At 37.8% G+C, this 27,858-nt stretch overlaps 3 protein-coding genes across 11 annotated transcripts in view; 2 read left to right on the forward strand and 1 right to left on the reverse strand.

The window, feature by feature from the left end:
* The window catches only part of foxn1 (forkhead box N1), a 32,700-nt gene extending 12,039 nt beyond the window's left edge, over positions 1–20,661 (reverse strand). For 2 of the 3 annotated variants that reach the window (XM_023351515.1, XM_023351514.1), the window contains exon 1: positions 10,482–10,605. In XM_023351515.1, the coding sequence (XP_023207283.1) occupies positions 10,482–10,531 (50 nt within the window). In that variant the 5' untranslated portion in view covers positions 10,532–10,605. Of the gene's footprint in view, positions 1–10,481; positions 10,606–20,579 lie in introns of those variants that run through there. The other variant, XM_023351516.1, reaches the window with a different exon arrangement.
* LOC111612003 lies at positions 157–9,166 on the forward strand. 7 transcript variants are annotated; one of them, XR_002754358.1, is made up of 6 exons: positions 157–1,336; positions 2,119–4,816; positions 5,045–6,064; positions 6,181–6,336; positions 6,986–7,078; positions 7,765–9,166. XR_002754358.1 is itself a non-coding variant. In XM_023351513.1 (6 exons), exons 2-6 carry the CDS (start codon positions 5,124–5,126, stop codon positions 8,086–8,088), a joined length of 1,431 nt encoding a protein of 476 aa, XP_023207281.1. In that variant the 5' UTR covers positions 1,356–4,816; positions 5,045–5,123; the 3' UTR covers positions 8,089–9,166. The 7 variants fall into 7 exon arrangements, 4 of the variants coding, with proteins under 4 accessions (XP_023207280.1, XP_023207281.1, XP_023207279.1 ...); XR_002754360.1 differs by lacking the exon at positions 157–1,336 and having other exon boundaries at positions 1,345–4,816; positions 5,045–5,161; positions 5,245–6,064; XM_023351513.1 differs by lacking the exon at positions 157–1,336 and having other exon boundaries at positions 1,356–4,816; positions 5,045–5,161; positions 5,245–6,064.
* On the forward strand, positions 20,399–26,500 carry slc46a1 (solute carrier family 46 member 1). Its single transcript, XM_005801062.3, has 6 exons — positions 20,399–20,869; positions 22,294–22,685; positions 23,386–23,867; positions 25,123–25,206; positions 25,360–25,516; positions 25,799–26,500. The coding sequence occupies exons 1-6, from the start codon at positions 20,549–20,551 to the stop codon at positions 25,848–25,850; spliced, it is 1,488 nt and encodes a 495-aa protein (XP_005801119.1). The 5' UTR covers positions 20,399–20,548; the 3' UTR covers positions 25,851–26,500.
* The last annotated feature ends 1,358 nt before the right edge of the window (positions 26,501–27,858 follow it).

A 27,858-nucleotide genomic window follows, 5' to 3' on the forward strand; every position in this document is an offset into this window, starting at 1 on the left:
CCCCCCACACACACACACACACAATCATATGCAAGGACCATTTAGAGAGACCAAATAACTTTGCAGTCATGATTTTGGACAGTGGGAGGAAGCCAGAGTACCCAGAGAGACTCACACATGCACAGGGAGACCAATGCACACTCTAAAAAGTGTATTTGGGCTGTAGTTCATGTTATGGACTTATTTACATTAACCTGACTTAATTCTTTTACTTTAGTTATGACAACTTGCTTTCATGAGTTCAATTAACTTAACAATCACGCATTTTATCTCAAACGAACTTTTTAATTTGAGTCGAAGTGAAACAATTAAGTTTAATGCAGCTTTACGTCTGACGTCATTACGTAAGCTCCGCCCGGGGCAAATCCTGCATCTCTGGTACCGACCGCCATTTCTTCTGAGCATTGACTGTCGACGAGATTCAGATAAAACAGTAAGTATGCTGCCCCACCATAACCAAACATTAAATAAACGGTGTAAAAATATTTAAAACTTTTTCTAACTTAAATTTGAAACATTGAACTGTGTTTAACGTCGAAGTGTCATCAGTTATTTGCTCTTAACACATTTGCTAATTGTAATTAGCCGCGCTGTTCGGCGGTTCAAATCTCAACATGTTTTAACATAACTACTCTGAGTCAGACTGAATGTTTATTTTGTATGTGTACTTTTACGCTAAAAAACCTAACTTGAAATTACAGAGGTGGGGGTGTTCTGTGCAAAACTAATTTAATGTGATGCAACTCCACTGTGCTAATCACTGTTAGCTGCAGCCGGTGAAGCCATTTTTTCCAGTTTTCTCATGCTGCTTACTGGCGACATAATATAAAACGCATAATATCCTGACAGCGCTAAGAATCCATCAGGTGTCATTTCTCTTAAAAAAGCAAATTGTGTCTGTAGGAACATTGCGGAGTGTTCTAGCTAGCCGTTGATCCCCAGGCACTGGGCCGGGCTGAGACGCCCTCGGGCTGGGCTGAGGATTTCACAGCTTCACTTTCGGAGCTCTGCATTTAGTAGCCTGCCCCACAGACTCCGCCCCGGCTAGATCGCTTCTTGCCCTGTATTATTTCTCTGCAATTTGCAATCTACCACAGCGCACGGACAGTTCACAATGTGCATGTTTGATCTCCCTATGGTCGTCCGCGCCCTTGATTTCACCGGCTACAGAAATCGAAATGACAACCGGCATGAACGCGAGGAAAAGAAAGAAGAAAAATTAAGATCAAATGAAAATTTCAGGCATTAGCATTTCTGGCTAGAACCCTGTTGTATTAACTTCTTTTACCCACTTCTCTTTCCAGGCCTAGAACCAAGAATCATCAAACCACATAAGGTGAGCCATATTTTCTTCATAAAGGATTCATGTAATATCATCAAGCTTCTAATTTTAGAAAAAAAAGTTAAATGCAAAATGAATATGCTATTTTGATAATATGAAATATGTGTGCTCTAAAATGCAAAGTCTTCAGGATTCACACAAGTGGGGAGGTGGCTGGGGAGAGGGAAGCTGCCCTTGCAGTGGAGAACTGATTATAGTCAAATAAGCATTTTTTCCCACCAATATCTAAAGTTACTGTAATTTTTAACACTAAATAGTGGACAGATATAAAATAAGAATAGAAATGACATTTATTGTCCTTCAGTGGGAAATTTCCAGTGCAACAGCAGAAAGTGACAGGCAATTTATTCACACAAACAGACATGCATATATATTTGTGGATATATATGCACACAAAAAATTTAAAATTACAACCTAAAAATACTGTGGAGTCATTAAAAAAAGCTTACTCCCATCCTAAGGAATATGCAACTGAGAAGGGCAATTTAAGAAATGTGTATTTGTGCATTAAAAAAATTCCTTGCAATACTAACAATATGACATTGATTAATATAGAGTGTTTTCAGTATGGTATTAAAAACAGTGAAATAGTTATGGTAACAAATCCATTCTGAATCTATATTTTACCAAGCAGTAAAACAATCATCTAAAGTATTGCATGGGGCTAGGGTTGTCACAGTATTCAAAATTGACTCTTGCCTCCATATTTGTTTCATCTTCCTTGCCTTCAGATTTGGCAACATATAGGTAACAAAGTTCCTCTCTTGTCCTTCTAGTGTTGCACTTAATGTGGAGATGCAAAGACTGCAAGAGGGTGTTTTCCAGAAGATCTGAATTGCTCAAGCACTACAAACTAGACCACAGGCATTATGGACGGGGTTATTCGTATCCATGCTCATATTTAAGTTGTGCATGTAGATTCAAGACCTGGAATGCTTTACTGAGCCATTTATCAAGAAATCATCCAGTCAAACAAACAGTTACCAAAGACTTAACCAGATTCAAATGCCCCATTTGTGATTTTAATCAACTTTCCACTGAGAGAGATTTTTTTCAACATATATTTCAACATCTCAAGAACAAGGAAACTGTCACGTGTGTGTTTCAGGACTGTGTTTATCAAACAAATATTTACGAGAACTACAAAAGTCATAAATACAGAAAACATTCTGACATTAGCAATACATTTAAGACTGGGATTACTGAAAAAAAACAATTAGACTGTGGTGAAGAATTGTGTGTTAGTTCTGGTACTGATATTTTTGATCAAGACAGTACTGCACAAGCTAATCAAGATCACACATTTAATGAGACTGATTCTGAAAACTTACAGAGAGATATTGAACTTAAACTTGCATCAGTTCTTCTAAAGTTAGAAAGCAGTTTTCTTGTGTCAAATGCAGCTATTGATGAACTATTGCAGGAGTTAAACTATTTAATTGGTTCTTTGTCCCTGCCAGTTACATGCAGAACTGTAACCCAAATACTACATGATCACCTTTGCCAGTTTGACCAGTCAGTTATTGAAAAACTTGCCAGGGCCCTCTGTGAAACAAACCCTGTAAACAAAGCAATAGGAGATAAAGGCTCCCTTTCTAGTGCTTGGAGACGAAAACAATTCTATAAAAGACATTTTAAAGTGGTAGAACCTGAAGAATATATTCTTGATAAAAAAAATAATAAGTCATTCCAGTATGTATCAATCCTAAAGTCTTTGCAGCAAGTTCTTGACTGTGAGGTTATCTTGGATCAGACTGATAATTTAAATTGTGTGAATAAACTACTACAAAGAAGTAGTGTTCATACATATAGGTCTTTCTATGACGGGTCATTTTTTAGTGAAAATGAGCTTTTGTGTAAGGAGGAGAGCATTTCATTGATATTGTATATTGATGATTTTGAAATATGCAACCCTCTCGGTACATCTAAACGGAAGCATAAAATTTGTGGCTTATACTGGATTCTTGGTAATTTGCCACAGGGGTGTAATTCTAACTTGTCTTCCATTTACCTGGCTGCTTTAATCAAAACTAATGATTTGAAGTGCTATGGTTACGAGAAGGTTTTAGAACCTTTACTTAATGAGCTTGTGATTTTGGAACAAGAAGGGGTCTTTGTGTCAAAGTTGGGTAGAGCTGTAAAAGGCACAGTTCAGTGCGTGGTTGCAGATAATCTTGCTGCCCACAGTCTTGGTGGCTTTGTAGAGAACTTCACAGGGTCATACATATGTAGGTTTTGTTTGGCAGTTAAAACAGACATTCAAACTACAGAGGTTAGAAGTGGTGCATTTACCCTGAGAACGAAAAGCATTCATGCAGATCACTTAAAAATTCTTCAGGAACGTGAATTTCCAAGTTATCAGGGTGTCAAATCAACTTCCATTTTATCACATTTATTGTATTTTGACATTACCACAGGTCTTCCTCCAGACATTGTGCATGACCTTTTTGAAGGAGTTGTTCCTTTTGAATTAGCTTTGTGTCTGGGTGTTTTGATTAAGAAAAAATATTTCACATTGGTATCACTGAATGACGCAATAGCATCTTTCAATTTTAAGGGGACTGATAAAACTAATCGACCTCATCCAATTGCTCTCAATTTTGAAGCCAAAAAAAGTGTTGGGGGTAATGCACATGAGAATTGGAGTTTGATCAGATTTTTACCTTTGTTGATTGGACACAGAGTGCAACATGAAGAGCCAGCTTGGCAGATCTTAACAGACTTAAGGGACATTGTTGATCTTGTGGTCTGTCCTATTCACACAGAGGACTCTATTGCTTACCTTGACTTTAAGATCTCAGAGCACAGAACACAATTCCAGGAGGTTTTTCCTAATTGTGACCTTAAACCAAAACACCATTTCTTGGAACATTACCCGCACTTGATTCGCCAATTTGGTCCTTTAGTAGCCTTATGGTCCATGCGCTTTGAAGCTAAGCATAGCTTTTTTAAAAGAGTTGCACGAAATATCAAGTGCTTTAAAAATGTCCTCTGTTCCCTTGCAGAGAGACACCAGTATCAGATGGCACATCATTTGCATTTATCTGGTTTTCCTAAACCTCTTTTGGAAGTTACAAATGTTTCCACAGTAACAACTGATGTTCTCGACAAGGGAATAGTAAATGCTCTAAAACAGAAGTTTTCAAATCTGGCCACAGTGTGCATGACTAAAAGTGCAACATTTAATGGACTGAAGTACAGATGCGGGATGATCTTGATCCATGGCTCATTAGGAGGATTACCAGAGTTCATTGAAATAATCCAAATGGTGATCCTGGCAAACCAGTTATTCTTTCTGGTCAGAAAACTTGAGGGGTGGTATGTTGAGCATTACAGATCTTATGAGCTGAAAACATCAGACAAAGAACTGAAACTGGTTGAGCTACAAGACCTAACAGATGTATACCCGCTGGAAGACTACAGAATTAGAGGAATACGTCTTGTTACTGTGAAAAGATATATTCACGTTTAAGGGTGAGGTAATACAAGATTGTACAAAAAATTAAATGCGTGGTACAAAAGACTTTTGTGTTTGTATGGCTGAACTTAAAATACAGTAATATTTTAATAACTACCTTAATATTTTTTTGGCCCTCTACAAGCAAATGTCCAAACATTTGACTAATAATGTATATAAAATATTTTGTAATGACTTTAAATAGCGACCAGCATTGCTTAACTCTGTATGTACCCTTTTCTCAGATTGTCATGGCAAGTTCAAAACCTGCAAGACTGAAGGTGATTCTAGGAGAGAGCAACACTGAAAAACTGACTCTTCCAGATGGCATACCAGACTCTCTGGATGAGCTTCTCAGCAAGGTGAAGGATACCTTTGGTTTAAAGACCAATGTCAGATTGCAATATATGGACAAAGACTTTGGTAATGACTTCTTCAACCTCAGCTCAACTTCTGACCTGGAGGACTTGGGAACAGTCAAGGTGATTCAAGAAAAAGCCATTCAAACTTTTGTTGATGTCATTGAAACAGCTCCATCTTGTTCTACAGTTCACTCTGACGACAGCAGTTCTTTAGCCTCAAATGACACTATAATCCTCTCCTCCCCTGAACCCTTGTCATCGCGAACACAACAATGGCCAGCCAACTTTCCCATTCCCATATTTTCATATGACACTGAACGTCAGCTAGAGAAGGGGAATTCTGAGTATCAAGCAAACAACAAAATGTTGACAGTCACCTCCCGAATGAAGACTGACATCCTAAATAGATTAGTAGAAGAGATCTACAGATACAGAGCCTACCCAGAGGATGCACAGTTCTGTGTAGTTGCAGAGGCCTTGGTTAAAAAACATCCGTGTTTAAAAGAGCCCGGTTCATTCAATGGTTGCTACGGTTGGAAGCAAAGGCTGAAGTACAAAATGGGAAACTACAGGACTCTACTCAAATCACAAGGATGTCCAGAGTTGTCTGTAAACTCTCTTAAATCCAAAGCTAGTATTTCTGTTTCTCCTGCTGCAAAAATAAAGAAGCCAAGACGAGCTGAAGCCAACTTTTATCCATCCTTTCCATTGGGAGAAACACAAGAAAGCATGGAAAAAGAGAGAATTGAACTCTTGGCAGCACTCAAAAGGAGGAACAATGACAGGGTCATTGCGGAGAAAATGGCTCGTACCTTTGCCTACAGGCGTCAGGAGGTGGTGAATGAAGAACCTGGTATAGAGGATTTCAAGGACAGATGGCCTGCTCTGTTCCAACAGAAAGAGGTAGTAATGCAGATTGAAATTAAATGTCAAGGTTTTTGAACTTAGACTTTGGGAATGATTGAGTATTTACTTTAAGTAATTTTTTTTAACATAGTAATTTTTTTTTTGTTTCACAGATTAATGCGGAGTTCCAGAGGCTCATGGCTCTTCCCCTTGAGCAGACGTTCTTGGCCCAGTTGGACAGGCACTCAAGTCAGCTGATTAAAGTCATCCAGGCCAAAGGAGGAGCAACACGTGCAAAAATGGCTGGCATCATGAGAACTTATGATGAGGTATGCATATCATCAATATGGACACAGTGAAATAAGCTATGGCCATTTACCTTTTTCCATTTAAAACAAAGAACTTAAAGTGATTAGTTACTTTCAGACTTTGTTTTAATTATAATACTTGATACACTTTCTGTGCAAAGTTGATATCATTTGAAGAAAAGCAAGTTTGCCTGTCATGTATTTCTGCTGCATTTAGTTGTTATAGTAAGTTTGTATTCTGGTTTATTCATGAATTCAATAAAATACACCTTTCTATCCAACTTGCCAGAAACCGGTGCAATTTAGCCAAATTTTTGAGCATCTATTGCTTTTAAATTTTAACATTTTTAAATGTTAAACTTGTATCAATTCTATGCTGTAAGAGATCTCTTTAATGGAAAATGATATTCACTAGCTCTGGTAGATTGTGCTAAGAAAAAGCCTTAACCTTAACAATACAGTCTAGTTTCACAAATTGAGATGTGAAGGATAAAATGTGGCAGAGGTGGACTATGAATAATTTTGAAGTGCAGCATTAAAACACAGTGGACTTGTGGGCTGTACATTATGGCATCTGATAGGTCTTTGCTATTGTGAACAGCCCAAATATATTAGTTATGTCATGAATCTCTTCAGATATGAAATATTGATAACGATAACTTTTCTCCAGGTTGAAGACATTGGGATTCGAAGGGAATGTGTTCTGAAAGGGCTCGTCACCTTTCTTGGAGAGGATGCAAAAGACCTTATTAAGGAATACTGTGTAAGTTTTTAAAGGTTTAAAGTTGCATCTCATCCCATTCAAGCAAATGGACAAATTCAATGTCAGTTGTTTTTACCTTCTTAAATGATTTATGGACTGGCTTTTCTAAATGTGAACATCTGTTTGAAAAAATGGGGCAGATTTGGTGTCAGAAATGTAAATTTAACATGGCTGTATCCTGCTTAAATCCAGAAATGGTGAATTTGCTGTTCAGCAGAGCACATCAACTTCATTTCTTGTTTACCAATATGCCAAACAAGTTAATAAGAATATGTTTTAGAGTCATGGTATTTTGATACCAGCTCCAAAATATCTGACAAGCAACACAAATATGCATTTTGTATTGAGTTCCACCCTAAGATGACCATTGGCTGGATCAGTATTCTGCTTTGATATAAAATCTAAGAAATTGGTTTTTAAGCTAAAGCCTGTAATATGATGGAACATATATAAAGCTATACATGTATTATCTTTTCAAAAACATTAAAAATCACCCTTTGAGTTATTCAATTTGTAAAGCAACTTTGAACTTGGAAAATTTATCAAGGATATTTCAAATGCCGTAAACCACTCTTCAATTCACAAGCTGTACATCTTATACTTGGTGCTTACATTTACAAGGCTTTTATTTTCCAAATTCTGTAGTGAGAGATTAATTACAGTGTTCAAATTTTAACTCACTACAGGGCAGCAGCGGAGATGATGCCCAGATGGAACTCAAACAACTCACCATGGCAGTGTTTGTGATTCGGAAGGAGGGAGAGGGATTGAAAGAACCCCCAGAAGACATTGGCATCGTCATTGAGGGAGTGGAGGTGTTGCAGGACCTGACTTCAGTTGCCTCAGCATGTGCCCTGCTTCTGGGTTTGATATATTCCCTTAACTTGGCTTATCCAAAGGCTCTGCGCTTCACATTTGAAGTGTTCCAAAAAATCTTCATGCAGCTTGAGCAGCACAAGATGTCTCCCAAAGTTCAAAATTTGTTTGGAAGACTTCAGACCTCACAGTAAAGACACTGGCATGTTGTGCAACAGGACAGAAGATCTTCAGTCTTCTTTGTTTGGACAGAAGAACGCCATGTTTTGGAAGCTTAACACCTCAAGGAACTGCACTTTGTGAACTTCTTTTGGGACATTGTTCATATTAAAGCCACAAGTAATACAGAGTTTACTGGATAACAATTGACCGGTATTTCTGGAGGATGTTTACTGATGAGGTTGTGATGAACATTATCATTTTGGGAGTAGGTCTTTTTTGTTTTTGACATTTCATAAAGTTACATGGTTCATCTCTTTGGTTTTGTGTGGGGAAAAAATACAAGTTAAGGGGGAAAAATTAAAGTAGGAAAGTAGTAGGCTGCTGCAGTTTGTGGACATTTTCACAGAATTTTCTTTTTGCATTTTTTTTTAAAATTTGAATCAACAGATTTGTTCAGTGTTTTTTGAAGGAGGTTGAATGGATCTAGATCATAATGTTTACTATTCTGTTCTTTTCTGGTGTCAGTTAAATTAACGGACTTGGTTTAAACTAGGCAGCTATTACACCACATCTTTGTTTGAAAACTTGCCTAAATATTTTTTGGGTATTGCTCTTGTTTTCAGTGTAAAAATAGTCACTAGTGTCATCATATTTTATGTCAAAAACATGTTCTCAGCAAATGTTACGGTTTAAGAGTGTGGATTTTCTTTTTTAGGAGGACTTGTGTTAAATCTAAAAAAGCAAAAAATTTTTCCTGAGGAATACTTGTGTATTCTACAACCTCACACAGGGGTGTCCAAGTCTTGTCCAGGAGAGCTACCATTGTGCAACTTTCAGATGGACCCTATTTCAATACCACCTGAAGCTAATTTCTGAATTTACACACCAGCAGACATTCAGCTCAGCAGAGGCGTTGTAATGAGCAGTTCATTTGATTCAGATGTATTGGAGATGGGATGCATCTGAAAGTTGCAAGATGATGGCTCTCCAGAACTGGACTTGGGCACCTCTGATCTAGCAGGTCGCTGAAATGTAATATCCCTTATGAAGTTTCAAAAGATTTGTGTAGCATGTTTAATGCATAATATTTTGTGAAAAACCTGTAAGTTTGTGATGTTTTCACAATAAAATTTAAAATGTTCCATTTGTGTAGATTTATTATTTTAACTGAGTGGAATTTCTGAGTAGCATGAAGGTATTTTACTCCTATTTTAAAAACTAAAATAACATGCTAAAAAAAACTTTTAAAATGATTTAAATGCAAGCTATATTTTAAGTAAAATGTGAGTGATAATTTAATTTGGGGTAGTTTAGTTTTTTAAGTTGGAACAACTTAAAATTTTGAGTTGACTTTCTATAAAATTAAGTAAGATGGATTTAAATTTTTTATTTGGAATAAAGTAAATGAATTGATTAAGACTGACTTAAATTTGTCAAGTTAACCAAACTTAATAAATTAGGTTGGATAAAATTAATTGAATTACTTGTTACCAATTGAAGCAATTCAATTAAGTTGGATCAACTATTTTCTTTTTAGAGTGCAGCAAGATCCCAGACTGCACCAAATTATCCCAAATTGGTCTTTCTTTTCTACAGACTCTGCTGAAAGTCAGGTGTAATTTCAACCCGTGATTTAAATTCTTTTATTATCTAAAAATGTGAACCTCCGTGTTATTCTGCAGTTTGAAATCTGTGCCAAAACCTTTTTATGTTTAAGTTAAAATAAATCAGCACTCACTCAACACAGCTGTTTCATTTATCTTGTCTTCTCTTATCTATGTCTTCTTAAATGATTAAAGTCTACTTCTTGTTTGGATCAAGAGAGATTATGTTCACTGTTTATACTTACAGATAGAAAGCCAGATCTACAAACTGCAAGTGAATGAATCATCTGATGGGGGGAAGAGCAATGTGAATGAACTGATTCTGCTTAGATTCAGTGTTTTGTGTTGAATGTAAAAATAAAAATAAGAATCACAGGAAAATCGGAGAGAGCAGAACAAACTGGATGACTAACAGAAACAGAAATGAAACAGCTAAAATCCCACTTTTAAAATATTTATCCTTAGGTTTGAAAGACGTCAGTAAAATCTGCAAAAGTGCAAAGAGGTGCTGAGAGAACGCGTCATCACGCAGCTGTCAGAATCAGTGGAGGCATCAGCACATTTCCTCTCCGTCACCTTCACACAAATATTTATCTAAAAATAATTGCTTTATTCACGTTGCCAGTAGGAGACATGAATTGCTGCTAATGTTCAGCACAGACCAAAGCGTTAAAAACATACGTGAATTTGTGTTGACACAAACCTGCCATTTAAAGTTCCTCAGTGTAAGACATTCGCTGCTCACAGCAGTTACATTAAAAACAATGCAGTACTGTATCAGCAAAGTAAGAAAATACGCCTTAAAAGTCACATTAACTCACCTAACTTGTGAATTCAACAGCTGCTCTGTGTTCCTGTTTTTATTTTGCATCAGATTTTTTCTAGCAGACCTGTAGTCTTTGCTGAGTCCATTTTCCTTCCGGATCTGCGCTCCTCTCTAAGCCTTCGCCCTGACACTGAGCAACTTTGATCAGATTGACTGACTAAATGTGTATGGAAATAGTTGATGGGTTGGTTTCAGTTTTTGGCAGCTCATAATATCATCCTCTCGCTGAGTGTGTGTGTGTGGTTGTGTGCGTGTGTGTGTGTTTCTGGCACTCGTCCAGGCTAGTCCAGCCATAAGATATACAAAAGGAAAAACTTGTTGCAACAGGTTCCCAAAGATCTCCAGGTTCAGCCACTGGCAGCTCCCAGTGCTCTTTTCCTCCCCTTCATCAGTCTTTCTTTACACTGAATGGTTACCTGTCTGAAATGGGACACAAGATACACCAGCGATCATAGCCACTGGCAAAGAGCGGGCGCCTTGCCCTGCTTTCCGAGCATGCCTATGGCACAGGCTGACATAAATGTGATCTGGTTTCACATTACTGTTGAGTATTCAAATGAACACGCACAGAAAAAAACACGAGCAAGATCATTTGGGGACTCAAAGGGTGAAAGAGTACATGCAAAACTCCAGGTGCAGCACTAGAAAGAATTCGGCGTGAAACAGAAAAAATCAATCTGCATGCTTTAGTTTTCATGTTTTGCAGAAAGTGTGGCTGCTGGTCATTCCACCTCTTCACCATGTCGTACTTTTACCTGTTGGTTACAGTGCAGCCAACCCCTGGGGGATGTTTTGCATTAACCACAGATTAGTTTGGATCCACTTGAGGGGTGTCTTAAAGTTGTTGTTTTGTCTGCTCTAGGTTTTGTTCTAACCATGGACTAATTTGTACCTATCAGGGAGGGCCCTCTTCCCACCTATTTTAAACCGCAGATGATTTGAAATACGTGTCATTTCACACTGGACTGGTTCAGACATAAAACAGTGCAGTTTACCACAGGATCTACATCTGGCTCCACATCTGACCTGGAGCCAGATGTGGAGTATGTTTCCGTCAAATATTGAGATACTGACCATGGGGAACTTTGCTTAAACTTGAATTGTACACTGAACTTCAGGAGTAGAGAAGGTAGAGAATCATTTGAGGCAGCGAACAGAGCTGTGCCACAACAGGTAGATTCTTATCCTATCCTCCAAATGAACCAGGAATTTCAGCAGCCCTAGCTCTTAGCTATACCTTAAACAAACCTCATCCTGACTCAAGAGGGTGAGGCAGAATGACAGAGAGAGACAGGGGATTAATTTCAGATAGAATAAACTCTTGTGTTACAGTGCAAACCCTCTGCAGAGCGAAGCTGCAGCCGACGGCTCGTTCTGCCGAGGTAGCAGTTCTTGAGTAGGGTGTGAAGTACAAAGCGATTCCACGGGGGGATAATCAGTCCAAATCTTACTGTCCTATGAAAGGTCATTTCATTCTCAAACTTATATAATGTTTGTGTTTTGTTTTTCAAAAATTGACACACGATGAAACTATCAGGCTTGTTAAAGTATGATAGCAGCTTTACACGTTAATACTGTTAAGAAACCTGTAACAGATTAAATACTTGGACTTAATCCATTTCTGTTCGTCATAAGATAAATAACAAAAACATCAAGGCACAGTCGCAGGTTCCTTCCTATCTGTGGGCGGGATTTATTTTCTGTTACATGCAAATCATCATCGTCTCAACTAAATTTTGACCTGGTTGCTCCACTCGTGGAAAATAGGAGTGACGGGCACTGGTTTGGTGTTTTCTGCACCCAGAGTACACAATTAACCATTAGTGAAGACGGGAGCATTTGCATGCTCTAACTGCCCTGCTGCGACTGCACTGGAAAGAGAGAATAGAACGGTGGGAATGTGAAATTAAGCCCAAGATTATTCATATCCCTGGCAAAATATGTTAAATTGTCATCATTCAACCAAGGAATTTGGTTTTGGTTGCAATGCAAAAAGTGTCTCTTCAAAGATATCAAAACAATTATTAAACATTTTGCATGTTGTCTGCATTTCATTGAAAACTGGCTTATTGAAAATAATAATAAAAACAGTTGCTATATTTATTGGCATCACAACACTCAAACTCTTCTTATAATTAATTGTTGACCAGTTTGCCTCTCCAAAACGTTAATGTCGCTTCCAGTAAGAAGAAACATTGTTATTATTTAGATAGCTTCAGAGCTAAATCAAAATTTATGGTGACCAGATGATGATTCAACATTTTATAACAAGTAGAAAGAAGTTTTTTTAAAAATGCTTACAAAACTAGAAAGATACCAGAGAGTTTCAGGCCTAGTCCACACATATTAGGGGAATGTGAAGTTTGGGGTCCCACATGTTACAGCACGTAACAAATAATGTGCCAAAATATCCACATATTTGGAGCCATATTTAATTCCCAACAGGAAGTCCTAGTTGTTTTGAAGGATTCTGATTGGCTGACAAAAGTTTTAGCATTGTGCAACACTGACCCCAACGCTCAGGTGTATTCATGTGGATGAATACTTTCCAAAACTGATCCTGTGTGTATGACATTATTATTATTATTTTTTTTATATAAACAATAAGGTGGAGTTATGTTTTTATAAAAACAGAAATGTAGTGTTGTATTATTTATGAACCAATCTAGCAAGTACATTTGACATTATTTTATCTGAATTTCTTTCTTAATAAATTATCAATAAAAGAGGATTTGATAAAGCGAGAAAACTGAAAGATGTGATTTATGCAGGATAGTGTCTCATAATCACAAACTGAAAGACTAACAAATATTATCTCTATTCACTTGCACTGACTGGAATAAATGCTCAAATGTTTTGTTTGCACGTTCGAAATGACAATATGTTTGTGTAAGTTACAATCCTGATATGAAACTTTATGTGCTCAAAATAAGAAAAAATTATATTGTTTACTCAACGTATGGTATATATACTGTAGATATACAGTATATATTAAAAAGAGCAGTGTTTTAAGCAAACTAAAAGTGAATGAACATGCAACAGAAACTTGAACCAGAATCATTCTAGCTGTAGGAAACATTTGTTAAACACTTTTCATCATAAACCCTGCCTTAAAAACATTTTTTATTATTATTTGATGTATGTCTGATCTGTCACCATGCTTATAAAGAGCTCTTAGATGCAAAATTCAACAAGAATGTATGTACATTAAAAAAAACATTCATTACAACATGTTTTGTTTTTATTACCTTCATAACTGTGATGATTTTGAACCTATAAAATTTTACATTCAAATCAAAAGGTTGCTTCAACAGCTCAAAATAAAAGTCAGATTAATCACTGTAAACATTCTGAAACAGTAATTTATGAATGTCTAAAGAAAATATTCAGGTATCCTGAGGCAATGAGCGCCATCACAGAATACTTGACTCTTTTTGGCTCGAGGTGAGGTTATATAAAGCTAATAATTACTTTTCCTGTCCCAAGGATATTTCAAATAAAAATGTGCAGCTGTCTCCTCTGATGACGGCTCTCAAGATGGTATATTACCATTTAATGAAGAAATATTGAAATGAAAAGCAGAGGTGTGTGGAAAAACTGCACATCATTTTAACATCCCAGGTATGGGTCTGGGCTTGGCTAACAGAAAAGCAGATCTCAATGTTACGTAATGTTTATGCAAAAAAAAGAAACATCAAATCGTAAATATCCTACCTCTGATAGCAAGCATCCAACGTGCTTTTGTGAATCTCCATAACTGCAAGAGCCAATTTATTGCGAAAAAGTGTGATAGATATTCCTGCAAGCAGTGTCGTTATTCTCTTTCCCTGAGGCACGTTCCCTGGATTAAAGGAAAATGGTTTGGATTTCATAACTACTTATACTTTTGACCTCTTTGCCCTGCGGTTCCAGATTTATTTATTTTTTTCTAATCACGTTTTTGCTCCAGGCAACAATGTAAAGAAGAGATATTACCCTTGGTTAGGTACCTCAGTAAAATATTTAAATCACACAGATTTAAGCTGCTATTGGTTTAGATTTTGCCCTTCTGGACCCTTTGAGGGGGGAATGCCTTCTGTCTCTATGGCCGAGGAACGAATGTTTCTAATCCTATCGATGACAATGAGATTTCAGCTGAGCTGTAAAATGAACTGGGAAGCCTTTAACTTGCTGTCTCTCTATTGTCCTGGACACATTTACTGGTATCCTCCATTAAGATGTATAAAACAACCTTAAAATGAATGAATCTTTCATTGTGGGAGTGAAACTCATATTGAAAACTATAATCCTACTTTTTATGTGAACTATTAATTTAAAAAACACAGTTTTAGCCTTTTGCCAAAATAACAGAATGCGTCTTATTCTCGTTTTTAATAAGTTTGAACGTACAGATAGAGAACTGTCAGTGGCCACTTTTATTTGCACAGTCTCTGGATAATCCTGGATCGTCTCTGCTGCTCTCTTGTCTTCACAAATGTCGAGGACATGGAACAACGTTGATTCTGTGCCTTTCGGAGAGAAATTGTCGCATAACATCACAAGTCATCCACTGTAGTTAACATTAGAATATGCATCTGTCTTTTCGCACCAAACGCAACTGGAGCATTTTTTTGCAGCTGGCACTCAATCTCAGTCTATAAATGGCGTTTGCTTTCATAATCCCTTGTTTACATATCATGTAGGGTTTAAACAAGGAAATCCAAGACAGAAATGACATGTTTGTCCATAAAAGCATTAACTTCTGATCCGCTGCGTGGACTGGCTGGTGGATGATTTCACTAAATGAATGGAAATTGATTTAGTCAAAGCATGAGCAACCAGCTCAGCACGGTTCCATTCAAATCCATCCGCGAAGAAGCAGGAGAGTGTTATTCATAATAAAAATTTGTTCTGGTGCTCAAGGATACACCAGGCTGTGCTGACTGGCACAGATAAGCGAGCTTTGGATTAACACACAAAGCCATCCACTGGGCCAGGCCTCCTGTGGTGAAATCCTGTAATGATTTCCTGGTCTCTGCCCGGTTACAGCCAATGACACGCAGCGGGTCCTAAAGATGTATGCGCTCTTTTACAGGGACAGATTTGGGGGAAGTAAAAGTACAAAATGACAAATAATTTAAACTCTTTCCATCTTTAATGTAACACATTTTATCTGAAATGCAAATAAATCTGTCAGAGGAGACAAAAAAGAAAACCTAATTGCAAAAGCACATACACCATAAAGGTTATACTTTGATGCAGCTCCTTTCTATTCTGTTTTGGCACTTAGTCTTTGTGAGTTCACTCCAGCCATCAGTTAAAGTGAATCTGATCAATCTGACGTAATGTTCAGCTGACATGTAGGATCTTCCTGACATTTTGTTTCATTTAGACTTTAAAGTTTGCAGAGAGGATAAAGAATCCTACTCTAGGTATCAAAAATATCAATCATGACAAGGTGTTTACAACACACATGTGATGGTGTGTGTTGTAAACAAGAAGAGTCACAGAAATTATTTAAAAAATGTTTTTTTAATCCAAAAAGTTAGATCTGCAAAAGAATAAGTGCTGAACATCACCTTCAATGGAGACACAAGCAGGACAGATGCTGGTTTCAGCTGCCCTCACCAACAATTTTGCAAATTGGAAAACAAATATAACAATCTAAATAATAGTTTAAGGGGTTATTTTAAAACACACACAACAGAAACGCTAGTTTTCCTTCACGATGTCTATGAATCATCTCTGAGTCTCCATAGGGAAGGGGTAAGATGAATACAGCGTGACAAATGAACGTTGGCTCCTTGAAGTCTGCACCTCACTGTTTAAAGTGTGTGTTAATCATTATGTCATTGTTCTGTGTACAAAACACTGCCACTCACCTCCAAACCTTAAGTCTGATAGGTAAGAGGACAGGCTTGACTTATTTTACCAAAGGAGGAAAAAACCACTATAAACGTATTTTATGCAAGAAACAGCACAGGATGCTGTAGAGGCTTGATCTCAAGGCTATCAGGCTACAGCTCAGGAAGGAGCTGGGATAAAGTTTGCTAGAAAGCACTGAATCAGCCAGATTAATTGTCAGTTACAGCAAAAGTTGCTGACTGTTGGTTTGAGTGTTACAGAGTAGCAGTGTCGTTCAGGAAACTGCACTTTTACACATGCAGAGATGCTTAAAATGTGAAGGAAACTTTTCCACAGCGACGATTAACCACACATATGGTAAACTGTCATAGTTCCTGTCTTCTTACATTGATCTATGTGGTATATGCAGTCAGACCAAGACTGTATAAGGCCCTGAGAAGAATTTCTCTTGGGGGCCAATTTCAATTTGAATATATACACTGTATATACAGTATGTGTGTAATCAGTGGTCAGATTTTTCAAGTTGTAAATATAACGTGAACGAACTCTGAAAGTTACCAGCAGAAAATAATTCTTAGCACTTTTGATGGTTTGCATCTCACAGGTTTCCTACACAGTCTGGAAAAGTGTCAAATTTGATTTTGGTGTTTCTTCCATGTTGAGTGAGAGGTGGGGCGAAAGAACCAAATGTTCTTTCGTCATTTGCTCATCAAAATGGTTGTATTCTGGTGTTGTAATAACCAGAAATGTGTGTGTGGATAAAGTCCTGGAGCCCGTACTTGCAGTTTCTGACTGCAGGCTATCCGGCAAACCACAAATGAACCAACATCTCTTCTCTGCACCTCTTCTCAAGGTGAACATTACCGGCAAACCAATTTTAGCTCAGCTGATCTTGCCAACTCTGTAATTTTCTGTGAAATAAGACAGCTGTCATCACATTATTTATTGCAATAACAACATAAACTGCCTTGAGGAAGCATGGATATTTTTGCCGACTAACAACTATATGCTATAAAGTTATTTTATTTGGATTTTCTGTGACAGACCACAGCAAAGCAGAGCATAACTGGATTGAGAAAAAGAAGTGATGGGAATATCATGTTGATGTGCTGTGATGCTTTTATGTAGAAAGGACAGGAAGTCATTTTTCTGAGGTGAAAACATGAAAAGTGTGATGTGCATTTGTTTTCAATGCCAACCTGCCTGAAATATAACAAGATTGTTTTTACTGATTACATTTTTCTACAGACGTTATGTTTAGATCTAGATTAACTCCAGAGATATCTGTCTCTGATCATCAGTCTGACATTTTTTGCATACTCTCACAGGTTTTCTCCCCAGACTGCGTTTTTCGTTTTCGTTTCCGTGACAACTCTGACCAGTTTTCCTGTTCCTGTCGGGACAAAGCGCATCACCACAGCATGATGCTGACACCACCATGTTCCATTGTGGATGTGGTGCACAGGGTGTTGCTTTTGGGCCACACACCAGCAAATTCAACATTTTAAGTCATTTGGTATCATAAATTTAAAGATGATTTTGTGAGGGGGGATGATGTACGACCAGCTATTCTCCAAATTTACATTCATTAAAGCCGTTTTGACCGTTTCTAGATAAAGTGGTTTAATATTTGCATTTTTTTCACGAGGGTTTGTTTCTCCTATGAAACCTGACCCTTGATAAGAACTTGCCTACACCTGCTGCTTTGCCTAATGGACCTTTAGCCTAACAGAAGCTGTTGCTTGTGTTGACTCATAAGAAGAGGAAGAAGGTGAAGTGATTACATTTCCAGGTTGGTTTCTACAGATTGCATGTAGGTGTTTGGACCGCAAAATTGCATCAGTGTTTGGTTTACGTTTGACTCTATTGCTTTTTTTCTAGTTATATGACAATGGACACTTAAAGTTGTCTCTATAATTTCATGCTTCATACATCATTAGTAGCACACAACAACGTTGCAGTGCATAAGCAGGGCGTCTTTTTGTTTAGCGTAATTATTGCATTGCACATTTGACTCTGTTTTATATAAATAAAAGACACATTTTACTTCACATTCATTCCTACAGCTTTATGCATTAGTTTGTTCAGAGGAATCATACATTACCATGAAACGAGTTGAGCTAAAACAGGCAAAGATTTCAGTCTTTGATCAAATAAATGTGATTTAGCTTCTGTACATCATCCCACTGACATTGGTCCAAGATTACGGGTTGCAAAGGCTCACTGATGAAAGCAGAGCAACAAATATGCTCCCAGAGCAATGTCTTTGATCCTTTTTGATTACCAAATATAACTAAGTATTTTATGTTTTTCAAATTTGTCTCCAGATGAAAATGTAGTTGTACTTAATCTTTTTGTTTCTCTAAAACCTTTATTATTTTAGGAAACCAATTTGAAATATAGAAGCATGAGGAAAATTTCATTATGTTTAATGCAACATGTATTCAAATGGTTGGATAACTTAAAATTACAATATGATTTCCAGTGATTAGAATCATCCTTCATCTATGCCCAGTTATCCATGCAAGGTTGCCTGAAGGCTGATGCCCGTCTCCAGGGGTCATTGGGAGAAACGGACAGGTACACCCTGGACAGGTCACCTATCTATCGAATACGGCCTTCTTCCACAAGCTCCTCCTCAGTGCATGATCAGAAGGGTTCCCCACTAATAAGGTAGTCATGTTTTTGGACTTTGGGAGGAATACCCAGAGAGGACCCACGTACGCAGAAAGAGGCCAGGCCGGGATCGGAGAGTTCAAATGTTTCACAAAAGACTGGTTTTAAGAATGAGAAGGACAGCCGTGTAAAAACTGCAAAAGAAAAAAAACAATAGTAGATTTTAAGAAATTGAAACAAATGGTCCACTAGCTAATTATTATGTATGAAACCATGGGAATAAAAGAAAAAAATTATGCAATTTTAATAATGTCTATAAAACATAATCATTGTTAGAACTTAAACAATGGTCCATCTCGCCAAACATGCTGTCACAGAGTTACATAATCTATTAAGACATTTTTGTGAAAGTAATACAAATTTGATACATTTTTTTTCAATACTCCACCATCACCATCCAGTGTAACCTAGTAATTTTTGTGAACAGAAAAAGAACAGTGGAGGAGCAAAGATCCCATTTCAGATAAACGTCTAAGTGCAGCTGCAATGTTGACTAACCAGATCACCCACCCTCATAATTATAGGCAACAGAAAGAGCTGGTTGTTATTTTTAGATACTTTAATTAGATGTGACAGTACTTGATCTGAAGATGAAAGTGATAGTTCACTTAAAAACATCCCTGTTAAAAAAAAACCAGACAAACGTGTTTAAATAAAAACACACAGGGAGACATACTGTATAAACACTGTACGTCTGTTTTCACATATATAAAAGAAACCCCTAGAGTTCATGTAAATCTTAAGAAATAACTACATTTTGTCACTTACTGTCACAAGCTTAATTGTGATTTAATGTGATTAAACCCACACAAATAAGTCCAAAGCTATGAAACAGAGGAAACTGGACACATGACTTCCTTTCTTTTTTTTTAAGTGTGGGGTGCATTTGTATTTATCCCATTCTGATTTCTTTCATTCTTGGTCTACACAGTTACTTCATAGACCCACCTTTCACAGCTGCAACTTTACCATATTTGCACATCTAGAGCTTGAGAATTTTACCCATTGTATTTTTTTGTTTTTTTTTTAATAGCTTAAGATCAGTCTGCCTGGATGAACTTGCTGGATGGATCTGAACATCATTTTTCAAATTTGCCACACAGCTCTGACTGTATATTTAGGTTTATCTTACTTGAAGTCTTTCATAGCCTCTAACAGTTTTTTTTTGTTTGTTGTTTTTTTTTTTGTTAAGGATTGCCCTGTATTTGGCATTATCCATTACCAACTTGTACCAGTTCCTTGCCTACACCACCATAATGCTACAGAAGCCCTTTTTGGATTTTTCTTATTTATTTTTTACTCTAAATGTGTATTAGTTTCCTTTCAATTCGTGTTTTTAATGATGTAGTGCCAGTATTCCTACACTAGAGGGTGCTAACTCCCCACTTTTAAACGCATCTATGAAATTGAACGTTAGCTCCTTTAGCTCCAGAGCGTTGAGCTTTAGCTCCTTATGCTAGTTATGTCACCGCAGTAACTTTATGGTTTTACCTCTGTAAAAAGTGTTTTTATAGCATACAACTTCAACGCAGTAGGTTCGACATGGACGAGCCGGACACGGCAGCGATCCTACCCGAAGACCTCCTCGGCGCCTCGTCGACGGATGACCAGCTGTCCGATTCTGAGGACCGCAAAGACGAAGCAGGTCTACCGACCGCCACCACCTCTGTGCCGCCGTCGTGCCGGTGCCCCGTCCCGGTGTCCGTGGAGCCGGTGCTTTTCCTCTCCATGTTCTCCCTGGCTCTCCAGGCCCCTCTGACCACGCAGTACCTGTGGGACCGAATTAGTGAGGACCTCGGCTACAATGGCTCCAGGAGGTCTGGGTGCAGCAATAGCTCAGTGGACCCGGACCCGCTGCAAAAGGTCACCGGCTGAAAACTTTACCATCAGTACTGTTGCTTTGGGATCTGTAGGTTCACGCGTATGAAAAAGAAAGCAAAATAACTCTTTAGTTTCACATAAATAATAAAATACTTGATCAAACTTCATATTAAACTTCATATTGTGTGTAAAATGTGTTGTATTTAGATATAAAGTGAGTGAGATGTAAAGTAGAACTGTCAGTAGACTTACAGGTGGCTTTGTACAATACATCATTATTTATTTAAACTGAATTAAAGACTATATTTAAAATATAATTATTGTAAATGTGTAGAAAAAATAATATTCTGTCAAATAAAATTATTAATTTATAACTAATGTATTATAATTGGCATCATTAGCGTTTATGGGAATGCTAAGTTATGACGTTGTGAATATAATAATATTCAATAACGATCCTTGTCATGATCATCAATATTATTGTAAACCCCTCAAAAATGATTTTGTAAGTCAAATGTCGTATTTCTTATAAAACATATTTAATTATTTTAATCACAGCTAATATATTCTAATTATATTTATATATGTAATTATTATTAACATTGTACATTTTTTATAAATATATAATTATCATAAGATTTCACAAAAATCATGCTTCAAATAAGTTATACAAATAATTTTTTTTTAATTATTACTTCTATTAAGTGGCATGATCTCTTCACTTCCAATAAAATTCAGCATCCAGGAGTTATTTCTTCATAAATGGATGCAACACAGTCTTGAATTTTCCTAGCTTAATCTCCACAAATGGATTTAGTGTAGAAAACAAAATACGGTATTTTCAGATTTCGAATGTTAATTTAGAACTAAATATTACTGACACATTCTGTTTGATCTGAGCTCAAACCTGTTTGTTTCTACAACACATACAAGCTCTTTTTCACTAATGTCTTTTTAATTTAAGAATAAAATATGCAACAAAAATTGACTATTAAATGTTAAATGTCCCGAGGAATCCCTGAGGTTAATTTATACTAAACTCGTAAGGCAAAGTGCACAAAATGACATGTTTGTTTTTGCTGCGTTTAGTGACAAAAAAGAGGGAAGTTTTCAGTTTTGACGCATTCAACGAAAAAGAAAAGAAATCATTCAGATTTTTTTTGTATTTGACCAACTGATGAAATGTTAAAAAAAAAGAAAAGGTCTATATTTAGGTCAGTATTTGTGAATATCAGTTTATTGCTTTTGAGCATGTGTAATTAAAGAGTTAAAGTGACTCAGAAAGTAGGAACAGCATCACATGTTGCAACTGAGAGGAATTTGCTGAGCATGCTCAAAACGTGAAAAGTTCATCCGTTTTACTCAAGAAACAGGATATTATAGCATTCAATTAGATTAATTAAGAAATCAAGTTGCAGTAAAAGGCAGGAAGCTTTCATTCTGTTCATCTATTTGTTTCTGTTCAGGAAGTTGAAACTCTGACAGCTCACTGGAACCTGTACATCAGCCTTGGGGGTTTTTCTGTCGGGCTCGTGGTTGTCCCTCTCCTGGGCTCTTGGAGCGATGTAGCAGGTCGCAGAACCGTCCTCATCCTCCCCAACTTCGGCCTGGCGCTACAGGCCGTGGTCTACCTCGTGGTGATGTACCTCAAGCTGCCCGTGGTTTACTTTCTGGTGGGCCGGCTGCTCAGTGGCCTCTCAGGAGATTTCAACGCCGTTCTGGCCGGCTGCTTTTCCTACGTGGCGGACATCAGCGACAGGAGGTCCCGCACCTTCAGGGTGGCGGTTCTGGAAGCTTGTCTGGGCATTTCAGGGATGTTGGCCAGCATCATAGGAGGCCAGTGGCGGCGGGCACAAGGGTGAGAAACAGCGGTTACAATAGTTCCCTCCTGGAAAAGTCATCACACCCCCAAGAAAATACCAGATTATTTTGAGTTCATATTCACTAATTTGTGGTTGTTGTGATATTTTCCTCAGAAAACGCAACTAATTTCAAGATCTAACAAATGACTATATATTGAGTAAAAACAATGGGAATGGGAAGTGAACTTGGATGCCTACTTTCATTTTCGGTAAACAGTTGAAACGAGCATGAATTGCGAAAATTGATCGTTTTCTATGCTACTCACATTTCCAAGAATGGGATCAACATCTCAAGATAAAACAAGGAAGGTCACATCAAACGTTGGGCAGTATTTCTGATATTTGAAACAAAGTTATTGCTATCAACTGATGTGAAATGCATATATCCTAATACGTTTTTCAGTCATATTGTCCAGCCCTGATATACACTTTAATTAAATAGCATAATACCACATATTCACTACTAACTTTATAGGTGACTGATTTATTTTTCTGAGCTCTGAATCCACCTCTGGTTGTGCTTCTGTGTGTGTTGAGAACCATAAGAACAAACGATCCTCAGTAAAATGCTTAGCCACCATCAGTTTTCTGCCACCCATTAGCAGAAAACTGGTGAGAAATGTTTTCTGTGTGCACTTCTGCTGTAAAAACAAAAAAAATATCGCCTCTATAAACTATGTTTTTTTTTTTTTGCAGTTACATCAACCCGTTCTGGCTGGTCCTGGCCACCAACTTGGCCTCAGCTCTCTACGCCTACCTGTTCATCCGAGAGTCCGTCCGTCCGGACCCGAGCGCTAGGCTCCTCTCCGCTCGCCACTATAAAGCCGTCTGGCGCCTCTACTCCACAGGAGGCATCAGCGGCGAAGGCGGCGGAGCGCTGCTTCACAGGGGCAAGCTGTGGCTCTACACGCTCTGCTTCTTCCTGGTGGTGGCCGTTCACTTCGGCACCAGAGAGCTGTACGTGCTGTACGAGCTGAGCTCCCCGCTGTGCTGGGACTCGGCTCTGATTGGCTACGGGTCGGCCGCTCAGAACCTGGCCTACCTGAGCAGCCTGCTGGGGCTGAAGACCATGCAGCGCTGCCTGCAGGACTCCTGGGTGGCTCTGGTGGGCCTTGTGTCGAACATTACTGGGCTGGTGGTCTTCTCTGTGGCGGATACCACCCAGCTTATGTTCACAGGTGAGAAGCTTCAGAAAGTCTTAAGCAGTTTCTCAAGATATGTGTCACTGAGTTAATTTTAGAGGATTTAAATTTGAAATAAGAAAAACAGTTTTCCCGACTCGTCTCCTCAATTCATTGTCTGGCTACAGGAATTCATAGAGGTTCCTCATATTGAAGATAGGGAGTGTGTGGTAACTCAGAAGTTTTATACATATTGGTGGCCGATCCTGGAACATTCGAAATCGAAATATTTTAATCTGTCCATAGTTTTATACACTCGGTGCATTTATTTTGTTCTATGTTGGTTTATGCAGTTTATCTGTATTTTTTTAACTACACCTTTTCTTTTTTTTATTTATTTATTGCTTTATTTATTTATATTGCATGTGGTGATTTCCTTTTGTGATGAGTCATGTTGTCCTTGATGTTATGTAAGAAAAGAGAAAAAAGAAAACAGTTTTTACAATATATCAGCATTATCATCAGTGTCAGCTACAGGAGTAACTAACTAGTAATTAGTAACTAAAAACAGTGTCAGCGGTCGGTGTGATCATTTTTTTCTTAGTGTCAAAAGAGTAGAGAAACGTATGGAATATCCGTAATCATTGGTTATCAGCCGTAACAGCGATATTAATATCAGATATTGGTACTGAGGCAATTTGTCATACTGGTACATTTCTATTCAGGTCTTAAACGTTTCATGGCCTTAAAGATGTCTGATAAAAATCAGCTTAGCACCACTGGTTATGGAGGCAGGTGCTGACATGCTCATATTTTCAGGATATTTCTTGACTCTCGCTCTTAGTTCTTGGCCAGTTTTATGAAAATGACTCACGGGACCATATTCCTTTAATAATCCCTGCAAAACTGTCAATTGGAATAAAAATAGCAATAGGTATTTTGTTCCATATAACACAGTAGGAGTGTAACATGTAAACCTTTTATGGATGCAAACTCGACTAACATCCTGTTTAGGATTGTATTTGAAACGTAATCAATTACAAATTTATTGATATCGTGTTTTGATTTTTGATTCTATGTTGCATTGTGTTTCTGTGTTTGATATGATGTAAAGCACTTTGGAATGCCTTGCTGCTGAAATGTGCTATACAAATAAAATTTGATTGATTGATTGATTGAATTAAAAACTAAACTATTTCTATTCTGAAATCTCTCAAACTGTTCTTGGCCACAATCATCAACATTACCGGAAGTGACGAGCTGAAACTTGCCTGAAGCTGAAGATTATCTTGCATTTGGTTTTTCTGTCCAGGTTACGGCCTGTGTTTCCTCTTCATGGCTTCCACTCCCGTCCTCAGGTCAAAGCTCTCCAAGTTGGTTGACCCATCAGAACAAGGTCAGCAAGCTTCTAGTCCTCTGCATGTGGTGTTTTAGTTTTACAGATGTTTAACCCTGAGAGCGCGCTCTGGGAGATAAGAGGATGAGTAGTACAGCCAACCTTCAGGTGCTTCACATTGGTTTCAGTTAATAAACTCTTTCTGTCTCTCAGGGGCCTTGTTCGCCTGCGTTGCCTGTGTGGAGAGCTTGTGTTTCCTTGTGGGCAGCAGCCTCTTTAACTCCATCTATCCAGCCACTCTGCATTTCATGAAGGGCTTCTCGTTCCTGTTTGCTGCCATCATCCTCCTCATTCCTACTGCAATAATTGGGTGAGTTTTCTGTTTTTACTGCAGGGTTCCTGGTATGCAGTCATCTGTTTTTACGTTATTCCTACATCCAACGATTTGAGCATCATCCATCCAGTTTTCCAAGATCCATCCAACAATCTATCCATCTTTTTCTAAATTATCCCTTTGTTATCCATCCATGCCATTATGCTGTATTGAATTTTGGCATAGAGGGTGTATAGGAACCTTGTATTTTTTCTTCATTTCAAGGGTTTTTGTTGGTTACCAACCTTTTCAAATCAACATATGCGTCTGTCTCTGTAGAGCTCTACAGTGTTTGGACCAGCGGAGGGAACGCAGGGACTCTACATCCTGAGTGCTAAGAGCCGGTCCTGATGGACCCATTTGTGGACATTCAGTACTCATCTTGTCTGTGATGCTGTTAGAAACTGGGATCCTAACAAACATGAAGGCTGCTATTCTGCAAAGGGATTCTTCCCCCCAAAGTGACACTAAAACGTCGAGACCAAAAAGTGAAGAAACAACCATGTGGGCTAACCTCCCTCGATTTGTGAGTCAGGAGAGCTACACAAAGAGTTAAATGTCTCACATCATTTAATCAAGATGTTCAGGCACATGAATATTTTATACATTGACTTGAAATTTTTTTTGTACAGCACTCTATGTGAATTTATTAACTACAATAGCTAGCTACGGAAGCACAGTATTTGTTCAATAATAGCCACGTTCAAAACAACCTTTGATTTCTGATTATATATCAAAAATGGAGACAACTTTGTCTGTTCCAGTTAAATCTGTCTTTTAGAAAAAATTGTGCAAAAGAAAAAAAATATAATATTTAATTCAATTTTTTTTATCCATTTTGAGATAAGTAGTGTATTTTTTAATTGAATTTAAACTAGTTGTAGATCAGGAAACCCTTCTTATGTCCATCTATCCATTTTCTAACACCCTCATCCCTAGTGGGGTCAGGTCAGCTGGTGTCTATCTCCAGCTAACGTTCGAGAGGCGGGGTTCACCCTGGACAGGTCGCCAGTCTGTCGCAGGGCAACACAGAGACAGACAGGACAAACAACCATTCACACGCACTCACACCTAGGGAGAATTTAGAGAGACCAATTAACCTACCAGTCATGTTTTTTGACTGTGTGAGGAAGCCGGAGTACCCAGAGAGAACCCACGCATGCACAGGGAGAACATGCAAACTCCATGCAGAAAGACCCCGGACCTTCTTGCTGCAAGGCAACAGTGCTACCAACTGCGCCACTGTGCAGCCCCTACCCTTCTTATGTGCTGTAAGCAAATTATCTTTTTACTTGAATCCTTGTTGATAGTTTCAACATGTGACGTTTTGTCACATTAAAAAGCACTTTGCCAAAAACTGTGAAGAAAAAAAGAAACATACAAACAATTGTTTGTTTTGAATTTTAAGTTTGACTTTTCTAACCCAATGAACAACAGTAAGCTTGAGTATTATGTTGGTAATGTTTTTATGCTGATACCACTAACCTATCAAATAAGATTATGCACACCAGATGGAAAACTCCAAAACTAAATTTGTGACGGTGGCTCAGGAGGTGGTAGTCTGTCGTGTAACATATGGGTTGCTGGTTCAAACCCCTGTTACTGGTTCGACACTTCACCCGCCTTGCCTGATAGTTGTGGTCAGAGAACCCTCCATCACTCTGCTGTGGCTACAATGTAGCTTAGTACCATCAACATGTGAATGTGTGAATAACTGAATATAGTATAAAGCACTATGGATTCTTCTGGATGAGATAAAGAGCTACACAAGTACATTTTCATGCTATAACATTGCTACACCAGATTTTGGTTTTGGATTTGGATGAAAAATAAACTCTGTCTGATGAAAATATTTAACTTTGAATCATTTGTTTGCTCAGAAATCATTTTCACATTTCTGCCATTTTTGATTTTTTCATTTCGTCAAACTTCCAAAACAAGTTGGAAGTTTCAATGTGTTGGATGAATTTATCTGGTTGACGGTATGTTTTTTTTTGCTTGTTTTTTTAGAAAAGCTAATAAAAAATTTAAAATGCACAGATTTTTGTTGCTGTCTGGAAAGTGGAAATATGGAATTCCAGGTCTGGATAAGAATAGAAAAAGTAAATAGAGTACCACATGTGAAAGTATTTTTACTTCTGGAGGTTTTTTTCTGTATCCCATTGTTTAAAGCTTTTATCTCTTCATTCATCTTTCATTTATCAATCAATTTGTTTATCCATCTGTCCCTCCCAGTTGCTTGCAGTCTGTGTTTTTTGCATGTTCTATTTAAAGCCTGACCACTATATTAATTTTGCCATTTGGTCATTCATATTTTTAAAAAATTGTTAAGAAGGAAT

Source organism: Xiphophorus maculatus, chromosome 18, assembly GCF_002775205.1.
Source record: "Xiphophorus maculatus strain JP 163 A chromosome 18, X_maculatus-5.0-male, whole genome shotgun sequence".
Classification (NCBI taxonomy): domain Eukaryota; kingdom Metazoa; phylum Chordata; class Actinopteri; order Cyprinodontiformes; family Poeciliidae; genus Xiphophorus; species Xiphophorus maculatus.